The 21,468-nt window shown below is 48.8% G+C and overlaps 6 protein-coding genes across 8 annotated transcripts; 4 read left to right on the top strand and 2 right to left on the bottom strand.

The window, feature by feature from the left end:
- Positions 1 to 260: 260 nt before the first annotated feature.
- BDBG_08051 (chloride channel, other eukaryote) lies at positions 261 to 3,485 on the top strand (the record flags this gene model as incomplete). Its single annotated transcript, XM_002621382.1, has 6 exons — positions 261 to 1,618; positions 1,701 to 1,749; positions 1,805 to 2,183; positions 2,255 to 2,586; positions 2,671 to 3,078; positions 3,315 to 3,485. 6 exons carry the CDS (start codon positions 261 to 263, stop codon positions 3,483 to 3,485), a joined length of 2,697 nt encoding a protein of 898 aa, XP_002621428.1.
- A 592-nt stretch (positions 3,486 to 4,077) lies between these two features.
- On the top strand, positions 4,078 to 7,622 carry BDBG_08050 (isochorismatase family hydrolase). Its single transcript, XM_031723378.1, has 4 exons — positions 4,078 to 4,313; positions 4,415 to 4,430; positions 4,567 to 4,620; positions 4,760 to 7,622. Exons 1-4 carry the CDS (start codon positions 4,145 to 4,147, stop codon positions 5,313 to 5,315), a joined length of 795 nt encoding a protein of 264 aa, XP_031580525.1. The 5' UTR covers positions 4,078 to 4,144; the 3' UTR covers positions 5,316 to 7,622.
- BDBG_08049 (thiamine-phosphate pyrophosphorylase) lies at positions 5,163 to 10,912 on the bottom strand. The gene is made up of 8 exons (XM_002621380.2): positions 10,092 to 10,912; positions 9,473 to 9,751; positions 9,235 to 9,411; positions 9,032 to 9,167; positions 8,522 to 8,935; positions 8,086 to 8,462; positions 7,743 to 7,843; positions 5,163 to 7,589 (listed from the first exon to the last, which is right to left on the bottom strand). Exons 2-8 carry the CDS (start codon positions 9,564 to 9,566, stop codon positions 7,266 to 7,268), a joined length of 1,623 nt encoding a protein of 540 aa, XP_002621426.1. The 5' UTR covers positions 9,567 to 9,751; positions 10,092 to 10,912; the 3' UTR covers positions 5,163 to 7,265.
- On the top strand, positions 10,477 to 13,451 carry BDBG_08048 (translation initiation factor 5). Its single transcript, XM_002621379.2, has 4 exons — positions 10,477 to 11,115; positions 11,194 to 11,326; positions 11,426 to 12,282; positions 12,344 to 13,451. Exons 1-4 carry the CDS (start codon positions 11,092 to 11,094, stop codon positions 12,617 to 12,619), a joined length of 1,290 nt encoding a protein of 429 aa, XP_002621425.1. The 5' UTR covers positions 10,477 to 11,091; the 3' UTR covers positions 12,620 to 13,451.
- BDBG_08047 (HEAT repeat protein) lies at positions 11,727 to 17,133 on the bottom strand. The gene is made up of 2 exons (XM_002621378.2): positions 16,927 to 17,133; positions 11,727 to 16,837 (listed from the first exon to the last, which is right to left on the bottom strand). The coding sequence occupies exons 1-2, from the start codon at positions 16,957 to 16,959 to the stop codon at positions 13,232 to 13,234; spliced, it is 3,639 nt and encodes a 1,212-aa protein (XP_002621424.1). The 5' UTR covers positions 16,960 to 17,133; the 3' UTR covers positions 11,727 to 13,231.
- Positions 17,134 to 17,349: 216 nt separating this feature from the next.
- Positions 17,350 to 21,405, top strand: BDBG_08046 (lysyl oxidase). 3 transcript variants are annotated; one of them, XM_031723376.1, is made up of 3 exons: positions 17,350 to 19,163; positions 19,232 to 20,502; positions 20,637 to 21,405. In XM_031723376.1, exons 1-2 carry the CDS (start codon positions 17,948 to 17,950, stop codon positions 20,389 to 20,391), a joined length of 2,376 nt encoding a protein of 791 aa, XP_031580523.1. In that variant the 5' UTR covers positions 17,350 to 17,947; the 3' UTR covers positions 20,392 to 20,502; positions 20,637 to 21,405. The 3 variants fall into 3 exon arrangements, with proteins under 3 accessions (XP_031580523.1, XP_031580522.1, XP_031580524.1); XM_031723377.1 differs by having other exon boundaries at positions 17,366 to 19,163; positions 20,634 to 21,343; XM_031723375.1 differs by having other exon boundaries at positions 19,232 to 21,395.
- Positions 21,406 to 21,468: the final 63 nt, after the last annotated feature.

The raw sequence follows: 21,468 nt of genomic DNA, 5'->3' as shown, positions 1-21,468 counted from the left end.
CTCTTCCCACCGCTCGCCTGACAGCCAGCAGCAAGGAAAACGCGGATAGTGCTCGCTGCCAAAGCTACCCATGTCCCACATGACATTACTTTGCCTTTTATCCTGTTTCTGACATCTGCCCGCTCCGGGTAAGCTGACTTGTTATGACTTTATCTCTAATAGACTGTCGGAAATAAAGTAACACTTGACTTTTCAAGGAAGTGTGCTTGCTACTTCTTCCTCGACTACTACTGTTGCTACCACCACTCTACTACAATACAATGACTCCTGCTCTCCAGCGATCCGTCTCCAACGCTTCTGGGCTGGGTGGTGACGACGACGACAGCACCAGCGACCAAGATGATAATCCCCGGCTGATAGTGACCTCGCCGCCATCCCCAACCAGCCGGCGTGAACAAACTACTCGTTTTGCGGAGTTGGATATCCGCAGCCGTCTCCCCCGTCGTCCCACAACAACAGACATGGACGAGAGAACAGGTCTCTTGGGCGCTGCGGACGACTCAAACCGCACTTACACCACCATCCCCAATTCTGCCTCTAGCACCCGCCCGCCCCCTTTCCACAGACATCCCAGCACCGCTGGCAGTGTTCGGATACCCAGGAACCACAGCCGCGCAAACTCCCAGGCTGTCAAGTTCGGTGGACGCGACTGGTCGCACACAGATACGGGGGACTACTCCTCGAAGAATTCCCTGGGCGCCTCGTTTTTGGATGACAGGGTGTGGTACGACCAGTTTACATCCACCGACTGGGTGCATGATAGCATCGCAGATGGCATCCGGCTCAGACAGCTGCGGAGCCGCAGGGATATTCGCGGGCGGCTGCTGGCTTGGGCTGACGGAGCGCAAGGCTGGATTTTGGTTGCGGTCATTGGATGCCTAACGGCCTGCGTCGCGTATTTCGTCGACGTTACGGAGAATGCCATGTTTGACGTCAAAGAAGGGTTCTGTACGGAGAACTGGTTCTTCAGCAGACGACGCTGCTGCTTGCCTGAGGAGCAGGAGTGTGATGCGTGGTTGTCCTGGGCGGAGATTTTAGAGTCGTCCCCCATCGACCGGAAATGGATCGACTTTGTTGCTTTTGTCTTTTGGGCTGTTGTTCTTGCAGCGTGCTCGTGTGTACTTACGCTTCTTACGAAAACAGTCGTGCCGTCATCGGTCTCACTATCTACATTGGATGAGGATCTAGGAGCTGAGATAGAGTCGCCCGGCGATTCACCGATACGCGATCGGAAAACAAGCTCCTCTAGCCAGTCGCCACAGAGAGGGATAGTTGCTGCTCCCCCTATGGTTTACTACTCTGCTGCTGGAAGTGGTGTTGCAGAGGTGAAGGTCATCCTCAGTGGGTTTGTCCTTCATGGATATCTGGGCTTCAAAACACTGGTCATAAAGACGTTGGCTCTTGTGTTGGCTGTCGCCTCGGGACTAAGTGTTGGAAAAGAGGGCCCCTACGTCCATATTGCCTCTTGCATTGGAAACATATCCTGTCGAATATTCTCGAAGTATCACCACAACGATGGTAAACGGCGTGAGGTGTTGAGTGCTAGTGCTGCTAGCGGTGTTGGTGTTGCATTTGGTGCCCCTATTGGAGGCGTCTTGTTCGGTCTGGAAGAAGTCAGGTACGCATTTTGCTCTGTTAGAGCAGGAAAGTATATTACATTTCAAGGATGCATTCGAAAGCTAACAAAATCCGTGCCCTAGCTATTATTTCCCTCCCAAAACACTCTTTCGAACATTCTTCTGTTGCATTGTGAGCTGCCCCATTTTATAAGTTACAGTGGTGATGTACACTAATCCCGGAATAGGCTGCCGCCCTCTCTTTAAAATTCCTGAACCCGTATGGCACCGGAAAAATTGTGTTGTTCGAGGTTCGATATGTCTCAGACTGGAAAGTTTTCGAGCTTCTGATATTTATGCTCCTCGGGGTCCTTGGAGGTGCTTCGGGTGCCTTGTTTATCAAAGCCTCGAAACTGTGGGCACAGTCGTTCCGCCGCATTCCCGTTATCAAACGCTGGCCGCTGCTGGAAGTCGTCTTAGTTTCATTAATCACGGGCTTAGTTAGCTTTTGGAATCGCTATACGAAGCTGCCCGTTTCAGAACTTCTTTTCGAGCTTGCCAGTCCGTGTGATCCGGACACCGAATCGAGAACGGGGACTCTGCCCCACGGGCGACAAGATCCCCGAGGTGATCCGTTACCTTGTCATTGCTTTTTGTTATCAAAAGCATTCTGACCATTATAACATTTGGGATCAAAGTGCCTGCCGGCATCTACGTTCCGTCTATGGTTGTCGGTGGCTTACTAGGCAGGATCGTCGGCCACATTGCCCAGTATTTCGTTGTACATTTCCCAGACTCTTTTCTTTTTGGCAGCTGCTCCAGCTCGCGGGATGCTCTGTCGTGCATAAACCCGGGAGTTTACGCTCTTATCGCTGCTGGCTCTACGATGTGCGGTGTTACGCGACTTTCTGTGACGCTGGTTATCATCCTGTTTGAATTAACGGGTAGCCTCGACCATGTGCTTCCCTTTTCCCTAGCAATCCTCTGCGCCAAATGGACTGCGGATGCAATGGAACCGCTGAGCATCTATGTAAGTTTTTTCCACCTCCTATACGTCAAACTCACCCAAGTGGGTCAATAACTCGCCCGTATGATTATGCTAACACACCTCCAGGACCTCCTCACGGACATGAACTCCTACCCCTACCTCGACAACAAACTCCACCCAACCTCCGACATCGAACTCAGCGAACTCGTCCCCCGCGTCCGCAAGAACCGTATCATAGACATCTCCAACTCCCCGCTCGTCCCCGCCACGGAGCTGCGCCAAAAACTCGACGTGCTCCTCCTAGCCGGCGAACTGGACGGCGGCCTGCCGATCCTGCGCAAGAATATCCTGGTCGGGCTGATCCCTGCGCCCGAGCTTGAGTATGCGCTTGATAGGCTCGAGGACGAGGAGGAGGCGATGTGTTTGATGTGTATTGATAGTTCGTATGAGGGTTGGAGTGCGGAGGGGGATCGGGATCGAGAGAGGGTCGATTCAACGGGGCGGATGGCGGATTTTACACCGTTTATTGATCCGGTATGTTCTCTCTCTCTCTCTCTTTTTTTTTTTTTTTTTTTTTTTTTTTTTTTTTTTTTTTTTTTTTTTTTTTTTTTTTTTTCCCCTGTTGCGTTTACGCTTCTTCTTCTAATTTATTTCCCCACATCCACATCCATTCTTCACAATCCGCCCTCGTGGCCAAATGCCAAATACAAATACAAAGTATATATATATACACACAACTAACCGATATTGTGTTTACTACTTCTCTCTAGGCTCCCGTGGCCCTCGATATACACTCACCCATAAGCCTCGTCTATCAATGCTTCGTCAAACTCGGCCTGCGGTACATGTGTGTCCTGCGCGATGGGCAGTATGCGGGGCTGGTGCATAAGAAGTCATTTGTCAAGTTTATGAAGGAGCAGGGGAAGGGGACACATAAGTGAGACTTATGATATAGGGGGTCCCGGGGGGATGAAAGTGGGTGTTTTTGTTTTTCTTAGGGCGGGGTAAGTGTGAGAGTGGAAGATGGTAGATGATGGTACATGAAAAAAGACAAAGAGAGGGAGAAAGAAGAGGGTGGGTGGGTGGGTGGCTTGGCTGGCATGTATAGATTCTTTCCATTTTCTTGCTGGTTGAGATTCCCCAGTGATACACACACACACATACACACACACACATACACATGCATGCATCCATAGAGTTGTGGTTTTCTTTCTTTTGCATACATAATACATATGGATTTCAGCTCTTTTGGGGAATTTTATTTTATTATTTTTCAGTTTTGATATCTGTACTCCGTACTGTTAAAAATGATAAGTTGTTGTTTTAAGATGAAGTAGCGACGGAAGAACATTGAGCCGGAGTCCCGCAATGCTTTTGGCTCCAACTTCCAAGCCGGGCCGGCAATACTGTTCCGAACCCCAACGCCGCCGCCGGCAATTCAACCACTTGTTCCCGACCCGACCAACCGGCAAACTCCCCGATTTCCCCGAGTTCCGTCAGATATCTCTCTCTCTCACATACGCAGTAACTATATCGCAACCTCCCAACCTCCCAACCTCCCAATCTCCCATCCAATCTACCCCTCCCACGTCGTGCCCTCATGCCAACGAGCACCCTCCGTTTCTCGCCCCGATTCCTCCCCTCGTTTGCTCCCTCGTCGTCGCTCCGTGCCGCAAAACGCTACTCCAAAAGCCCCATTATCTCGCCAGCAAGAATGTCGTCCACCGGAACAGCTGCGCTTGCACGCAATGCGAAGGCGGAGCGGATTCGTAAGTTTAGCTATGCCTGTGTTTCTCTTCTGTTTGAGATAGGTTAGGAATGCGATTTTGCTGATAGATGCGTCATTGTGTCGTGCGGTGGTGGGTGGTAGGCAATCCGGCTCTCTTGTATGTGTACCCCACACGCCCCTCAATACGAGTTAGATGATTATGAAGAGACCTGAGGAGGCTGTATCTTTGTAGCTACTACAGGACGCGACATGGTTTACTGACCGCTGCGCTGGGATTTGATTTGCGCTTACAGCATTTGCGATATCCAGGAGAAATTCCGCCCGATTATCTATGAGTTCCCGAAACTGTCAGCTCTCCCCGCTTTTTCTCCGCTCCCATCCCTCCCACGACCTCAGACACCTGCGCGGCGATAAATAAAATAAAATAAAATAAAATAAAATAAACCAACTCGAGAAGCTACCATAAACTAACATAACCAACCCCAGAATCACCACAACAACCAAACTCCTCAAAGCCGCCAAACCCCTCAACATCCCCATCTACATCACAACCCAAAACCGCGCCCGCCTCGGCGCCACCGTCTCCGAATTCAACCCCTACCTCGACCCAGCCACAAACCCCAACGTCCGCGCCGACCTCGACAAAACCCTCTTCTCCATGGTAACCCCAGAGCTGAAAGCCTGCTTACCCACCACCATCACCGCGGCTGCCGACGGCGGACAGCCAGTACCCCTCGACGCCATCATCGTCGGCATCGAGTCGCACATCTGCGTCACGCAGACGACGCTGGACCTGCTGGCGCTGGGCCACAGAGTGTATGTGGTTGCTGATGGGGTGAGCAGTGTGAACCCTGAGGAACGGGTGGTGGCGCTGGCGCGGCTGAGGGATGCGGGGGCGATTGTGACGACGAGCGAGAGTCTGTTGTTTGAGATTATGGGGGATGCGAAGCATGCTGTTTTCAGGCAGATTAGTGGGCTTGTGAAGGAGAGTGGGGAGGAGACGAAGAAGGCGCTTGGGGTGTTTTGTGGGAGTAAGATTTGATTTTCTTTTTAGGTTTTAGTTATTTTATTACATTGTTTTTGTTTTTTAAGACGTGGCTGTTTTTGTTTATGGAGGGAACTGGTATCTAATCCTAATCTATCTGGCTAAGAGAAACAAGGGGTAAGGGAACAATTGTATGTTTCTGACATGTAGAGGGTATAAGTCTATCTCATATTCGGCGAATGTAAAGCTTTTGTGAATCGATGGGGCTGATGAAAAGAAATGTGAGGCCTGCGAAGGCACCAACAACATAACTAGGTGCTCCGTCACGCAACGAACATGTTCTCAATTCCAGTATATATATATATATGTATGTCATAATCATCTACCCAGCAAAACTCCCAAACAGCTCCTTGACTCCGCGCTCTTGGCTGCCGCGCTCTTGGCTGCACTTTCCCTCGTGTCTTCTCCCACCATACTGCACTGCCTCTGCAAAAGAGCAGGGCCGGCCCGGGGGCGGGCGGTGAAGGTGCGAGATAAGAGGAGGGAAGACAACAGCAGAGAAGGAGAAGAGCTGAGTGGAGGAAATTGACAGCCGCGGCGCCGGATGCTCTGTAAAGTAGTTCACTAGTACTAATTTCCAAAAAAGAAAAAAAGAACCAAAAAAATAAAGGAACCGGTTCATCGAACTGGACTGGCAAATACTGCAGGTGGAGGAATGGTAGGGCGATCAGGAGAACAGAGAAACCGGTGGCTGAGGGCGTGTGGTGAGCGAGAGAATCAGGCGCAGCTGAACATTTAAGGCCATGCATGACTGGACAATAACTATATGTCCATGGAATGACTATGGCGAGCCTGCTCAGCGGGTGTGCGACATGGACCGTCCGTAGCCCTTATCCCTCCCCTCTCTCCCCCAGCAAGATTCCCAACCCCCCACCCTCGCTCACAAAGGGCTACAGAAAGGGGGGGGAGATGCAGGGAGAGAGCGAGAACCCACCCGCGAGAAAGCAATAGAAAAGAGGGCGGAGCGAGACGTCTTTTGAAGCGGGGAGGGCGCGGACGCCACTCGTCGCTGATGAGAAAATACACAGAAACCCGAAACCGTACCGAAGTGGCGGGCGATGAGAAAGTATGCAGCAGCATTGTACTCAGGCCCAGTGACGTAGGTAGTATTCACCAAGTTCTTTCCTCTTCCCTCAAGTCTGAAATGTATTGCCGACATGTTCCGAATCAATTCTGCCTTCCTCTCCGTTCAGACTTTCCTCACGCAAACCATCCTTCAATGGGGTTGCTTTTCAACGCCATAGACTCCCGAGATAGAGTGGAGGGTTAACACTGCGTGAGCTGATCCGGGGGTGTGAGAACGGCAAACCAGCCGTCGAATATCTCCTTTGAACAAATGAATCGTTCGGGGACAAAAGTGTAAAGTGTTAATGGGCGGGTCGCGAATTGCGCGCGGGCTTAGTGGTGCTGGCCCGCAGCAGGATGGAAAGAGTAGCGACTGGCGCTCTGCTGTTAACCGGGCGCGGAGCTGAGAGGGTAAGTGGTGGAAGGTGGGGACCCATTACATGGGGGCAAGAAACGAACAAAGCGCAAATAGAGAGAAGGGAGAAAAGAAAACCTGGGCGGGTTAATTCGGGATTTGTTCTTTTATCAGCCCTGGTGTGCAAAGACGGGGGGTAGACAGTTGGGAAAAGTTCGCGAACTTAAGAAGGGAAGAAATCGAGAGAAAACAAAAGAATTTATGACAAGAGGAAGGACGGAGAAGTCGAAGAAAGCAATAGGCAAAAGTAGAAATTTCAAAAGAAATAACAGAAGAGAATCAATCATCACCCATTAATCCATCAAACCCATCAACTGCTAAAAACCACGACCTGCACAACTTTTCACACAGCATCGTTGAGGAGACCACACAACCCAATCGAGTCACGCACGCACACACCCACCGACAAACAGAAATAAAAAATAAAACAAATAAAAAGCAAAGAGCAAAGAGCATTCCTTCTCCGTCTACATATTGATCAGATGCACCTTCGCCATCTTCCTGAAGATATTCTCGTCTACAGCGGAAGCGTCACCGTTCGATGTTTTGGCGCCTGCACCAGTACCACCAGCAGCATCACCACTTTTCCAGTCAACAGCCCACTGCCTCAACGTGAATAGTTCATCGATAAAAGCCGGGAGAAATGTGCCGGGGCCGTGTACTCCGTCTTTCATGGCGGCGCGCTCAGCGGCAATTTCGAGAAGGAGTAAACTGGCGAACACTGCGAGTAGCTTGTCACTTCTGTGCACGGCGAGGAAGGAGGCGGCCATGGTGCCGATTATGCAGCCGGTCTAGGCGGTGGAGTTGGGTTGGTTAGTTTGGGCCTTTTTTTTTTTTTTTTTTTTTTTTTTTTTTTTTTTTTTTTTTTTTTGGGTAGGCAATGGAAGAAAAAATAAATTAAAAATGAAAATAAATTTGAGGTAAAGTGTTGAGGTAAGACTTACGCCTGTAATATGGCCGAGGAACTGATGGCCATTGCCAATGGCGAGAGTGCGCTCGCCATCACTCAGGTAGTCCACACTGCCAGTGAGAAGAACGATGTTTCCTGGGAAAATAGGCGGTTATTTAAACATTTCGGAATCAAGAGCCTGGTGGCTGCCTATGCCAATCCTTAAGGGGAGGTTTGTTATGTGTGTATAGATTGGAGAAAGGAAACATGTAATATAATGGATTGTGTAGGTCGTTGTTTTCTTTGAATATTTCCCGCCGAACAAAACAAGGCACGCAAGGTAGCACAAGAATGAAAAAAAGGAGGAAGGCTGGGGGGGGTGAAGAAGGAAAGCTTACTCTCCCGCCTCGCAAGGTCTTTGACAAGCTTCGCCTTTTCTTCGGGGTTCAAAGTACTGGGTCCGCTGTCGACGCCGACCTGATTCCCACGAGCTTTACCGTACACCTGAATCAACTCGCTTTCATTGCCTTTAATGAGATCGAAATATCCACCGGCAAGGAGTTGTTTCGTTGCTTTGCGGCGAATGTCGGTAGCACCAGCCCCGACTGGATCAAACACAACAGGGTTTCCTTCGGCATTATAAGCCCGTAGGGCCTGGAGGTAATTGTCGAGGCTTTCGTTGTTAAGGGTCCCCATATTAATTAATAATGAGCCACCGTTTTTGGCGAGGTCAGGCGCTTCAGGACCGTACCCGGACATGATTGGAGACGCGCCACTATATTAAAGTCAGCTATAATGAACCCGGCTGAATGATAACTAATCGAGAGTTCTTACATCGCAATTGCAACGTTTGCAGCAAAATTAGCCACCACAAAATTGATCATGTTGTGACACAGCGGTCGCTTTGTAGCCACCAAGCTGACGATATCTGGTACTTGATCTAATAACAGGGAAACTTCATTCTCTCGAGGAGGGACGGGTAAAGTGGCTGAGGCAGGGATTTGCTTCACAAGTCTGCAGAACGATGCGGCGGCTTCTCTCGGGCTTTCCGCTGCCATGATTGCACTCACAATCGCAGCCCCATCAAGGCTCTTAAGAGGTGCTTGTGATTGGTAGATAACTCGCTGGACATTTGTCAAGTTAATACCACCGATTGCAACAGCTCCCACTTTTCTGGGCATTGTAGAAAGAAACGCCAAAATATCCCTCGTGCCAGCAGTCCCGATAATAGACTTGGTGTCGGTTTTCCTTTGTCACGATCAATTTAAAGTTCCATAATTTGTAGATCCTAAGCTTCAGGATGATCAAAGAACAGTAAGGGGCTCGTAAGATCAACTAACTTACGTGGGCGTCGCGAATACAGTTCCAATCCCGACGTAATCAGCGCCATCCTGGACTGCCCTGAACGCTTCCTCGTTGGAGCGTACTGATACCCCGATGTAGGTGTTGGGTGGCAATAATTTCTTCGCCTCAGTTATTTCTAAAAGAAAAGTCGCAAACACAGCTTAGCTTCCCGCAATATAGCAGGCAAGGACGGCGTCACTAACTCATGTCATCCTGTCCAAGATGAACGCCTTCGGCACCAACAGCTAACGCAACATCGACTCGGTCATTGATGATTAGAGGAACATTATACTTTTTCGTAATTCCGTGGAGTCTCTTCGCCATATCAATCATAACACCAGTGTCACTATGCTTGTCTCTATACTGGACAACAGTGACTCCTAGTTAATAGTGGCAAATCAGCAAATATGGCAATGCACTCCACGGCGAGTAAGGACTTACCCCCTTCAAGGGCATCTTGAACTACCTCACACAAATCCCTATTGCCTAGAATGGCAGGAGTAGAGTCCGTTACCAAGTATACGGAGAGGTCCATGGCTATGCGATGGAATAGGGCAGAGGTATACTCTTTCTTGTAGTGACTAGGAAAAGTGTATGAAACGAGGTTGCTTGCAGTTGGTCGTTACACTAGCAAGTGATATCAAGATGGGCGGGCCAGCTGATATCAGTAGAAGTGGAATAGAGGGAAAAGGGTCCAAAGAAAGATGTTTGTTTGTGTTCCTAATGAAGTTAATTAGTGACTCACTCCCAGCAACATATATAACAAAGTAAAGAAGAGCAGACAGCACTATGAAGAATACAGATATGTTTTAATGAATTTGAGCATGTAGCTTTTTCTCTCTCTCTTTTTAATACAGGATCAAATCAAGATTTTATTCTTATGTATGCAATGAAACAATGGAAAGGAGCACACTAAATAGACCAACCAACGCGCTCAGCATATCTTGGGAGATAGATAGTGCGGAAGATTGGAAAATATACACGCATATGAATACATCATATATCGAAATGTAGGAAACAAGATGATGCTAAGGAGGTCCCGGAGAAAGGGATGATCTACCTGAGTTTTCAGGAGCAACCGTAACTTCTTTGCGTCGTGGATAGTAGTAATCTATAATGAAAATGGAGACGAGATTGGAAAGACAGTATTCAGTCAGGGGATTCAGAGAAAATGAAAGAAATAATTCCGTCTTTTTTACAATTATTTATATGTAAAAGAGAATGAAATATGAAAGCAGGAACTCTGTCTTTCTCCTAAATGGCGATGTATCATTGCACAAGAGCAACTTTGACGTCAAATTTCCTAATTGGAGCAAACACGGACAATATCACGTGATCATCCGGCCTCGGTGGGCTCGGGTTGTCCCGCTTAGTCAGCGCTCAATGAAAAATTATAATTCTGCCGCCACCGAATTACCGGATTTAGTTAGCCACCGCCGCCTCTTCTTTGCCTTGTCTTCCCTCAAAAACTTTCTCTTTCATCTTCCATCCTCCATCCACCACACATCTTCATTCTCACCATCACCACACCGACTTATCCAGACAGTTTGATCTCTAAACTGGGCCTTCTGATACTGCTTCGAAACCCATATAATCGGCGTTGATCTCAACGTTCCACCATTCCGTACTCACCGGGATATCTCGTTGTCTCAGCCCAACCCACGTTCCTCATCAGGTCCCTCCTAAGCCTTCTGCTACCAAGAAAGATAGAGCGCCTGTCTATGTATTCGCCCTACGTCAACGCTTTCGAACACCACCTGCCGCTCAAGCTGCAATCTTTTCGCCCTGTGCGAAAACCTTGTAGTTACCATTCTAGATCTTGTGGCTGAGATTCACTTCGCCTGACATACCCAGTCAACCCCCCCCTCTCGCAGCTGAGCAGTAGAAATTTCTTGCTCTCATTATACTACTCAAGATATCACGGGAAAATTCGTGATACGCATGTCTTGTAGCAATCGTACCTCCATTTCCCAGGCCCTCTCCGCGTTTCGTCCTATATTGCCCGCATCTATAGCCTTTTAAGGGTTTTTAAGGATTTCGTCTCTCTTCTTATCGTCACCATGGCTACCATCAATATCCGTCGGGTAAGTTTTTCTTTGAAGGCCTTGTTTGTTTGCTCAAGATTTAAGTTCGGCCCAGATATACTGACACGCTTTTACTAGGACAACCCCGACCCTTTTTACCGTTACAAAATGGAGCGCCTCCAGGCCAAGATCGAAGGCAAAGGCAATGGCATCAAGACCGTTGTTGTTAATCTCAACAACGTCGCCCAGTCCTTGGGTCGCCCCCCTGCCTGTAAGTTACTATCCGCACAGTTTCCTGTTCACTCTGTCCCTTTCTCTTTTGAGACGTTCTGATGCCAAGACTAGTATGATGCTAACGTCCGTGCACTAGACCTAATCAAGTACTTCGGCTTTGAACTTGGAGCTCAGGCCAACGCTAAGCCAACGGATGATCGCTGGATTATCAACGGCGCTCATGATGCTGCCAAACTTCAGGACTACCTTGACGGGTTCATCGTGAAATTCGTTTTGTGCAAGAAGTGCAAGAACCCAGAAACTGAAGTTGTAGTCAAAGAACCTCGTATTATCCTGGACTGCAAAGCCTGTGGTGAGCGATCTGATGTTGACCTTCGTCACAAGCTTAGCAGCTTCATTCTGAAGAACCAGCCCAAGAAGGGTAAAAAGGACAAGTCCACCAAAAAGTCTCGACGCGAGAGAAATAAGGCCAAAGGTGAGGGAGAGACGAACGGAGAGGCAAACGGATCGTCAAATGGTAGCCCGGTAGATAGCAACTCCGATGGAGGGGAGGAAAACGGCGATGGTGCTCTCGAGGCCCATAGTGATGATGAGCTCACTCGCCGCATTAAAGCTGAGGCTGATGGAATCGAGCAGACGGCTGAAATTGACGATGACGACTGGGCAGTTGATGTTTCTGAGGAAGCTGTTAAAGCTCGCGCCCAGGAACTCCCCGACGATGTCAAGCGTTCTCTCGTCATCGATGATGGTGATGAAGACGGGGAAGGGGAAAATGGGTCGGCTTCCGCGTACGATCTTCTCGGGAGCTGGATCATAAGCTCCGCCAATGGTTCTGAGGATGATGTCTCAGATGTTAGTGACATCGACATTTATATGAAAGCCAAGGAGCTTGGCATTGAGTCGAAGCACAAGACCCTCGCCGTCTTGGCTCAAACCATGTTCGACGACAAAATCGTTAAGCAAATTCCGTCCAGGGCTGGCATGCTCAAGAAGGTAATTACACACTCCATCCGTTAACCCTGTCTTAATTATGGTACTAATAAATTTTCTTTAGATGATCACTTCTGAGCGCCACGAGAAGGCATTCCTTGGAGGAACTGAGCGTTTAGTTGGAATTGAACGCCCAAATCTCTGCCAAAGTGTCCCCGCCATCCTACTCGCCTATTACCAGGAGGATCTCGTTTCCGAAGAAGTCCTCAAGGCCTGGGGCTCGAAGGCTAGCAAGAAGTACGTCGACATCGCCACCAGCAGGAAAGTCCGTAAAGCCGCTGAGAAGTTTATCGAATGGCTTGAGACCGCGGAAAGCGACGAGGATGACGATGAGGAGTAAATTCCTGTTGAAGCATCCCAGAAACCAACTTCCAGCCGTGACATTCTCTTCTTGAGGGATTTTATCCATTAGTTCATTCATTTTTCCCCCGTCCCCTTGCTGTCAGTTTTGCTATATGTGATCAATTGTATCAATTAATGGTTGACCCGCCAATTCCACTCTGCGTCAGAATTAAGAATAAATCTCAATTAATCCCTTTGCGACTTCTATTGTTTCCCCTTTACTTATTTTTTTGGGGCTCTCTTGGATAAGTTTCATTGCTTCCATTTTGAACAAATCAACCCAACTTAATACATTCGTTTCGTTTTTTAAGTATAGTTAAGTATTTAAATGCAGGAGGAATAAAGGTTTTATTTTTGTCTCCCATTGCATAAACCATACTATTCTTCTTTATGATAATATCGTCCTACCTACAGAAATTATTAGTGATATATGAAACTGCAGGCTGTAGACCAATTTGGGGCAGTAGGGGCATTTATAAAAGGAAAAACTTATGTCTTCTATAGTATCCAGAGAGTTCATGGGTATGATTACTGTAAAATATCGATAACCGGCGGCATAGATGTGCCCATCATATATCAAAAACAACATTTATTCATTTTTCCATTCCCATCACACCGCTCCAATCATGTTGGCCAACCTCCACGATCCACTGCTTCCCATTGATTGCAGCTCTCCCTGCGTTTGTGAGTGTGACTGTGTCCACGACTGCGGCTGAGAACTTAACATATCCGCAATCCTCCTCTCAATATTCCGCTCCGCCTGTACAAGCCCGTCAATAACATCCCTGTCCCTATCACGCCCGCCTCTCCCCTTCCCCCGCCCTTTCTCAAATATAAACCACGTTAAATCCGCATTCCGCGCATGCATAGCCCGAACCGCTCGAGATATTTCTTCCGTCCCCGCTCCCGTTCCCGACGTCTCTTCTACTCCTTTATTTTCTGTCTTGCTGGTCTGCTTCTCGCCATTGGATTTTGCGTCGGCGCGCCAAGCATACGTGATGTAATAATCAGGATGATAGAAAGATATTGGAGTACCGAGACACTCGGAAATTTCATCGCCGATGTCTGCAGACAGATACACGTTGGAGAGTATCGTGGTAAAGAGGCGTGTCAGCGCCCGGAATAGGGAGCTATGAGGGGTGAATAACTTTGTGCTGTATGGTAATAGTGGTGGAGGGGGGGATAGGCGAGATTGTGAAGTCACTACTCTGGTGGAAACGGAGGATTGATTGTTGCTGCCAGTGCCGGGTGTTAAAGATTCCATCTCCGAGATGGTACGAGCATTAAGGAATTCCTGTTGCTCCATGTGTTGACGCTGCCTCTCCGTAGCCCTCTCCGAGTCCTGTCGTACCCGCTCCCATGCGCGGAGGTAGAGTTTCTTCCACCGTGGGAATTCATGCTCGATGCGGGACGCCATGAAATCCCCCGCGCCTTCGCACATGGCACCGATTGCGGTGCAAGACGCGACGATTACGAATGTTTCTTCCTGGATGCCGAATTCATCGACGCTAGTTGCGGTGTTACGGATTTGCGTGGAGGCTGTGTGGGTGGTTGTAAGCGCGGTGGAATCCGATGGGAAGGTTGGTGGAGCAGCAATTCGAGCGCTGACAGAAGGCCAGAGGTCGTTGATTAGGGGGAGGAAGGTATTCTCGTCATGCGCGAGGATGGGTAGTGCGCGGGATAGGATTGAGAGTAGTGAGCGTCGTAGGAATGGCGATGGGGAGGAGAGATGGGGTGGAATGGATTTGGCGATGCTGAGGAGCAGGGTGTAAGACCTACTTAGGGTCCTTTCTTCTGTGGCAGGTTGTGGTAGTTCATCTGTTTCTGAGCCTATGTCATCCTCACCCTCGTCCATGGGTTTGGGCCCATCATGTTCTGAAGTCCAAGGACGCTTGGGGTGAGATTCTTTCTCCAGACCATCACTGGCTTCCAGTTGGGAAGCACGGGCTCGTTTTTCCCTTCGTTCTTGAAATGTATTCGCAACATCTGAAATGCTGCGAGGCTGGAGGGGCCTTTTCCGGTGGTTAACGGGTTCATTGGTATCCGGACCTGTAATGGCTAGCTGTGCTGGTTTCTTCGCGCCCTCATCTACGATAGCTCCTAAAACAGAAAACAATAGCTCCACCAACTTAGGATAGCCGTGAAAGGCATCCAACACGGCAAATATCGATCCAACTAGGTCATCCAGATATGGGATAAGAGAAGCTCCACATAACTTCACCATCATGAGTAGAACCTGGGGTGCTTGAGGCGACAAATCAAAGGTATTGAGTTTCAAAGATACCGAATTAACCAGGTAATCCACGTTATCGACGAGCATCGCACTTGTGTTGGGATACTTGCAAGCCGTAGTGAGGATGTTAAGACAGGTAACAGCATGGTTTTGCATGTTGGGATTACTAGAGCCCATCAATTGCAACACAGGGTACAAGGCGTCAATTAATTCGGGACGAAAGGTTTCACCTAGCTGCTCTGCTTGTAGCGCGATAGCTTCAAGGGCTAGTGCGGGGAGCCGCCAGTCGGGTGGATTTGCAGTTGATAAATCTGTGAGAATCGGGAGCGAAATTGAGTATAACTCTTCGATAATGGCGGAGCGAGATAACGTGTCACTATCCAGTTCTAGCATATCATCTACTGACGCTAGATCTGCTGGGGCACTTTTTATGAATGCGAGGATGAGCCAAAATGGGGCCAGGAGACCATCACCTGACGATCCGTACATTCTCTTCAACATCGAACTCGCCATTGTCAGAGAAGTGTCGGTGGCGCCCAGCTTCGAGATCATAGAATGCAGCTCTGAGAGCGTTCTTCGCTGACTACGATGCTCCAGTAGCACAGGTTGGAAGGATGTAGGCCGACCCCCGTCCTCGAGAACACTGAGCTCTGTCCCTGTAATAGAGGAACTAGGTAGAGGTTGGGGCGCCGTTGACGGCGATTGAATAGCCGCAGAGACACTGTCGCATAAGCTTCTTGCTAGAGTGTCATCTAAGATATCCGAGCTTGGCTGAGTCTGCGACAAGACCTGGAACGCATTCGATATCTGTTTAATTGCCCTCTGCTTGGCAGCGTCGTTATCTGACTGCATCATTCTCGGCAAGGCTATCGTCCATGTGTACATGCTGGACTTGAGGAGTTCTAGGACGGGGCTAGATGAGATGACGAGGTGTTTTAGGGCGACATAAGCATCGTTTGCTGAGCCTTCAGTGTCATATTCAGCAAGGACAACCACGGTTTCCACCATCATTGAAAGAGAGTCTCCAAGTGATTTCGGACATTGCTCAATTACCATGAGGCATAACTCAAGTAAACGGTGGCGAACATCAAGCCTGTTATGTGTTCTCAGCTGAATAACGTTTCCCAGAGCAAGTTTTACCTGAGACGCTGTCGCTTTGAGCCAAGAGTCATCGAGAACTATCATACTATCTCCCATTTGTTTTTTATCATCGCTTTTCTTCGGTGTTAAGGCGTTAACATCAGAATCACTAAGTACAGCTTTCAAGATTTCTGTGAGTCCTTGCAAGCAGCAACATAGCACTTGGTATGACCGTCGCATTTGTGTAGTTGGCCGCAACGCTTTAGTTAATGCGGAAACACTTCGGGGTAAAAGGCTAGCCAGGATGACACGATGAGTTATGCGAGTGGTCAGGGAACGTAAAGCACTTGCCGCAGCCAGTTGGACCTGGTCTGAAGGACCATCCGTAATACCTTCCAGTAAGACGTAGACGGTTTGATCAACAATAGTGGACGTCCCGACTTCATTGAATATCTCTACCTCAGCCGCAGGGCCTTGTAGGACATGGCACACGCTTGCAATACAATCAAATGCGGCAACAATTAGCTCTTCCGAATCCGGCCTTCGCTGGCCTTGATCTCGGTTTTGACTGGGGGGACCACCAGCTATGATGGTAAGAAGGATCAGTAACTGCTTTCCCATTTTCACGGGGAGATTTCGGCCCCATCCTTTCTCGATAAGAATCTGCAGACACCGCACGGCCAGCTCCAGGCAGCGAACAGAAACCCTTTGGGTTTCATTGAATATGTGCGATAGTGGGAAAAATGCGTATTCTGCAAGTTTTTCATCGAGACCATATTCACTGACAACCTCTAACAATGTAGAATGCACAGGCTCAAGGGCTTGCAACACTTCTTTGGAGGTTGCGAAGTTGCCTCTGAATTTAAGCCCAGCAGAACTTAGCTCAACGCAAGGAGGGCGGAGCTTTTAGGCAACAAAATAACAAATTATAGCACAGTTAGCAAGTGTATCTAGAGGATAGATTAGGCTCAATAGAGGAAACGGCTTCAAACCTTTGAAAAGGCCTGCTGTCGTGAATTCGCCATTGTGTTTTAAGCTCTGAGGCAGCGCAATATCCAGATGCACCAAGGTCGTAAGCGCAGGGAATCACGGGTTGCCACGGATGTAGATTTCCATAGTGAAGCAAGAGAGATGCTTTATGGGTTTCAATATCCCGATAGCCCCTGGAGAATAGTATTGTCCAAGCTGGTAGAGCATCCTTTCGCGTTCTACATGTTCTACATGGCTAACTATCCCAGGCTCAAGAAGAACCTATGACTAATTCATTACTAAGCAAAAAGAGTTAGTGTAGGCTACTGGGGCAAAAGAGCTCAGTCACCACCAGCGCACTGCTGGTAGAAGGGCCGATCAACTCCCGGGACCCCCAACAGTTAGTTAACTTAGTTAGATAATTAACCAAGTTAACTTTGTTACATCTCCATTGAAGCAGTTCGCCGTTGATCGGCTCAATCGAATCTGAAGTCAAGAATGGACAAACAACGTATTTCTCAGATCGAGGGTTGTCTCGAGACTGTATTTACTTTGGTGCTTAGGTCTTGGAGGCATCAGTAGCTCCATGCTAGGAAGACACAGCCAATATTCCACTTTTGCCATGCTGCTCTGACTGAGTTTCTTAAGGCCAACAACCGGAACAAGTGCTTCGATGTTTCGATGCTGATACCTCAGGGATTGAAGCGCAGAGGTATCTGCGTGAACCTATGCAAGGATTTCGAATTTTGAAATTCGTGATGGTTCTTTTGTTTCTCCTGTCCGGCCCAATTCTGGGGTTTTTCTCCTTCTCCAGCCGTCCAGACCTCGAGTGATGTTACCAAGGCTGTCTTGGAACCAATTCCTGTGCGATATTTCTACATGATTTGCTTTTGTACGACTTGAAAGATCTTGCGAAGAACTGAGTCTTTCAGCCAAATGGCTAAGTTCCGAAGGCACAGTAGCACCTGACAAAGCTTTATTCAGATGAAGGGCGCTTTGTGCCGAATATAAAAAGGGGCTCTTTCCCCCGTTTCTGCATGGGGAATGGCGGCGCATAATCACCTCTGCTTTCTGACCATGTTACTGAGCTTCCTTTTAGTCGCGGGGTTAATCCAACTCGCCACAGCGTCACGCACGTATCCAAAAGTATGGTCCCAAGCAAACGATCGTCGCCTCGAGCACGCGCAGGAAGATTTCTGCCTCGCTGAGCCTGCGCCTATCACCAACTCTCCAAAAACCAATGTCTGGGCAGGAATTAGCGCCGAGGAAAATTTAGCTGTCTGGGAGCTCCTTCATGATCCTGCGACTGGCCTCAACCTAACACATCCTGACAACGCAACTGTCACAGATAATTATGTCTTCTGGATCGATGCTTTGCCAACGAACAAATCTGCAGTGCTTGCTTACATTGACGGCGACAATCCTCCACCCCCGAAATTCGCCCGGGTTATCATTTTTGAAGGAGGGCGTGAAGCTCCTAGGTCTCAAGAGTACATGGTTGGGCCCCTTCCTGTATCCTCTGAGACCATACTCGAACCGCTAGATTACATTTATAACGGAGGGATGGGCGGGTCCGTGCCTTTTAATGCTCGTGTCTTCGACGACGTGCGTGCGACGGCGGTAGAGCCGCTGGTTACGTCCACTATGTCCAGCATTGCGCACATAACGTCCGCGTTATTTCAAGGAGGCTTGTACTATGGAGAAGCGGACAACAGAACGACAATAATGCCCACCTACACGGACCCTGTTTCTTTTGATGGAGAAAATGCATTCCTAAATATTATGTTCCGATTTCCAGCAAATTCTTTCCTGACTCCGTTGGACTTCTTTCTCCTCATTGACTGGACTGGAACAGACCCCTCTGCGTATTCTGTAATAGGATTTGTGACAAAGGAGCGGTTCTTTCCTACGGTTGATGACCTTACGTTAGCCTTTGAGGCTGGGGAGCTGGAGCAGGAGTTTGAGCAGACCAGAGACGCCTCCTGGACTTTACTGGATCGTAAACCTGAGATGGGAACTCGTGCACTTGATGAGAAGTTCTCTGCGACTCTCGGGGAGCTTGGTGGGAAAAGGTATAAGTTGGATGAAGATCAGCGGTACGTGGAGTATATGGGTTGGTCTTTCTATATGGCACATAGTCGCTCTTTGGGCCTCATGTTCTTTGATGTCAAGTTTAAGGGTGAACGCATTCTATACGAGTTGTCCCTTCAAGAAGCCCTAACCCAGTATGGAGGAAACCAACCACTGGCGGCGAGCTCAGGTCAGTCTATTCACCTCACCCTACACGCATAATACGAAGTGTGCAAAACTAATAACTACCCCCCGCAGCCTTCCAGGATAGCCATTATAGCCTAGGAATCGAAATGAAAATCCTGCTTGAAGGCTTTGATTGCCCATTTGGGTCCACATTTTTGAACTTGACTTACCACGCGGGAAACCGCACGGTCATCAACCCGGATTCTATTTGTATTTTTGAAACTGACCTCGGATTTCCTCTTTCCCGGCACCGTGATGGTGGCGGAGAGTCCGGGTGGGGCTTCGCGAAACTGGGTGTAGTCAAAGGCAGTGCGCTCATAATACGTGCTGTGGCTACGGTTGGAAATTACGACTACATGTTTAACTATGCATTCCACCTCGACGGGTCGCTTGAAATTTCAGTTCGTGCCAGCGGTTACCTCCTCACGAGCCCCTATTATCAGTCACAGAAGAGATGGGGGCCTCGCATCCAGAACGCTACCCAAGGCTCGCTCCACAGCCACATACTGACTTGGAAAGCCGACTTTGACATCGTTGACTCTACTAACTCTTTCGAAATAAGCAAACTGGTCGTCGCACAGCAGGCGCAGCCGTGGTTCCCTGAGCTAGGCATCTTTGAGCAAATTGAGCTTCAAGCCAGCTTCCTGGAGAAGGAAGAACGGTTGAACTACGAACCAAACAACCAAGCCATGTACCGCGTGGTGAATAGAGCGAAGAAAAACGCCTGGGGTGAAAGCCGTGGTTATCGGATCGTTCCAGGCCACTCCAACGTCCACCTTCCGATCTCCCATTCCCCTTTCACCCGCAAGAACTCTGAATTCGCCAAACAGCATCTCGCCGTCACACGCCAACATGACAATGAGCCCTTCGCAAACTCTGTTCAAAATACCAATTTGGCATGGAAGCCACAGCAGGATTTCAGCAGGTTCTTTAATGGCGAGTCGCTCGACCAGGAAGACCTGGTCGTATGGGTGAATATGGGCATGCACCATTTCACCCGCTCTGAGGATGTGCCTGTGACATTGAATAGCGACTCATATGCCAGTATGGTTTTTGCACCGCACAATTTCTTCGACCGGGCACAAGATGGCGATTTGATGAATAGGCGCTGGGTGGTAGCAGACCAGGTAAGTAACAAGTTGGATTTCGAAAACTACGGTGTGGAGCTTCCCCAGTGCAAAATTCACATTGAGGAACCGGTTTTGGGTATTAGTCCACTTCTAGGAGTCTAATGGGGGAACGGAAGCTTCTAGTTGATATGTACATAATTTTTCTGGGGAGTAAACGCATACCCTATGGGGATGGATAGTGAAATGGGAAGCGTTATCCATGGAAGGCTCTCTGTAAGTAGACACTGAATGACCGCGGGACAATTCCTGCTGCCAACCAGGATGGCAGAGATTTGAATCCCATCTTTGCCGACTAGTATTATTTATGGAGAAAGGGCCTATGGGCTTACAGAGATTACAATTAGCAGAGTTTGAATTACTACCATCTATCTGCCGTTAGTTCTCATCCTCATCGAATCACAAGGCAACCAGGCTTCTGCGAGGCATCTGGCAGGCCGGCTTCAAAAGCCCATGCACAATCATCGTCGTATCTATCCCTGAACGATTCTCACAACGTCGACAACAGCGTCCCGCGCCGCCAACGTTTCTCCAGTACCTTTCTTCTACCTCATCAGCATCAACCGGATCCAGGATTTCCTAGCGCCCAGCACTGGACTCACAGCGCAAACAGACTGCAGAGCCTCTAACAGTTCCCTCCTCCACTCTGGCCAATGGCCGCCAGAGAGCCATGGTTCGACATACCCAAAGTATACTGACATGATGGTAGCCATCTCCCGGTCCAGGAAACCCATCAGCTCGAGCATGTGGGGGGTTCATGGGGATGTCCCAGTCGGACAACTCTCCGTGTATGAGGACAGGCCGGTCCCAACCAGCCGCCCCTGTGGTGTGGACAAGCTCTCCGGAGAGAGCTCTTCTCGCTACTAAGAACTCTCATGGTGCAGAGCCATGGTGAGCAGCGGTGCGTGGAGAGCAGCTCGGAGTATCAATGATTAGGTTGACAAGCGTTGTGATGTTGAAAACTTGAAAACTGCAACATTGTAATAGCATATTAAATAAATGTTGTGATTGCTGGCTGCCATCAGCCTCAGAAAAATATATAGCCATTATGATGACATGTTTGAATTTGTACTCTATCAGAGGATTCTGAATTGTGATGAAGATTTTATGCCATCCAGATAAACATAGCAAGGTAACTTTCTCTACTAGAACTAGTGCCGTAGATACTTCAGCAGTGCCGTG

This window comes from Blastomyces gilchristii (assembly GCF_000003855.2).
Source record: "Blastomyces gilchristii SLH14081 genomic scaffold supercont1.22, whole genome shotgun sequence".
NCBI classification, from domain to species: domain Eukaryota; kingdom Fungi; phylum Ascomycota; class Eurotiomycetes; order Onygenales; family Ajellomycetaceae; genus Blastomyces; species Blastomyces gilchristii.
Note: the sequence above shows the minus strand (reverse complement) of the source record. Positions and strands in the feature narration are given on the sequence as shown.

Excerpts from the sequence above, each read along its gene's own strand:
- BDBG_08048 (XM_002621379.2), top strand. The coding sequence starts at position 11,092 with ATGGCTACCATCAATATCCGTCGG. Across the intron at positions 11,327-11,425 it reads CTTGGGTCGCCCCCCTGCCT|ACCTAATCAAGTACTTCGGC; the intron begins GTAAGTTACTAT and ends TCCGTGCACTAG. Across the intron at positions 12,283-12,343 it reads GGGCTGGCATGCTCAAGAAG|ATGATCACTTCTGAGCGCCA; the intron begins GTAATTACACAC and ends AATTTTCTTTAG.
- BDBG_08050 (XM_031723378.1), top strand. The coding sequence starts at position 4,145 with ATGCCAACGAGCACCCTCCGTTTCTCGCCCCGATTCCTCCCCTCGTTT. Across the intron at positions 4,621-4,759 it reads ATCTATGAGTTCCCGAAACT|AATCACCACAACAACCAAAC; the intron begins GTCAGCTCTCCC and ends AACCAACCCCAG.
- BDBG_08046 (XM_031723376.1), top strand. The coding sequence starts at position 17,948 with ATGGCGGCGCATAATCACCTCTGCTTTCTGACCATGTTACTGAGCTTC. Across the intron at positions 19,164-19,231 it reads ACCACTGGCGGCGAGCTCAG|CCTTCCAGGATAGCCATTAT; the intron begins GTCAGTCTATTC and ends TACCCCCCGCAG.
- BDBG_08049 (XM_002621380.2), bottom strand. The coding sequence starts at position 9,566 with ATGGACCTCTCCGTATACTTGGTAACGGACTCTACTCCTGCCATTCTA. Across the intron at positions 8,936-9,031 it reads ACTGTATTCGCGACGCCCAC|GAAAACCGACACCAAGTCTA; the intron begins GTAAGTTAGTTG and ends ATCGTGACAAAG. Across the intron at positions 7,590-7,742 it reads TCCTCGGCCATATTACAGGC|ACCGGCTGCATAATCGGCAC; the intron begins GTAAGTCTTACC and ends TCCACCGCCTAG.
- BDBG_08047 (XM_002621378.2), bottom strand. The coding sequence starts at position 16,959 with ATGGCGAATTCACGACAGCAGGCCTTTTCAAAG. Across the intron at positions 16,838-16,926 it reads GACAGCAGGCCTTTTCAAAG|CTCCGCCCTCCTTGCGTTGA; the intron begins GTTTGAAGCCGT and ends GTTGCCTAAAAG.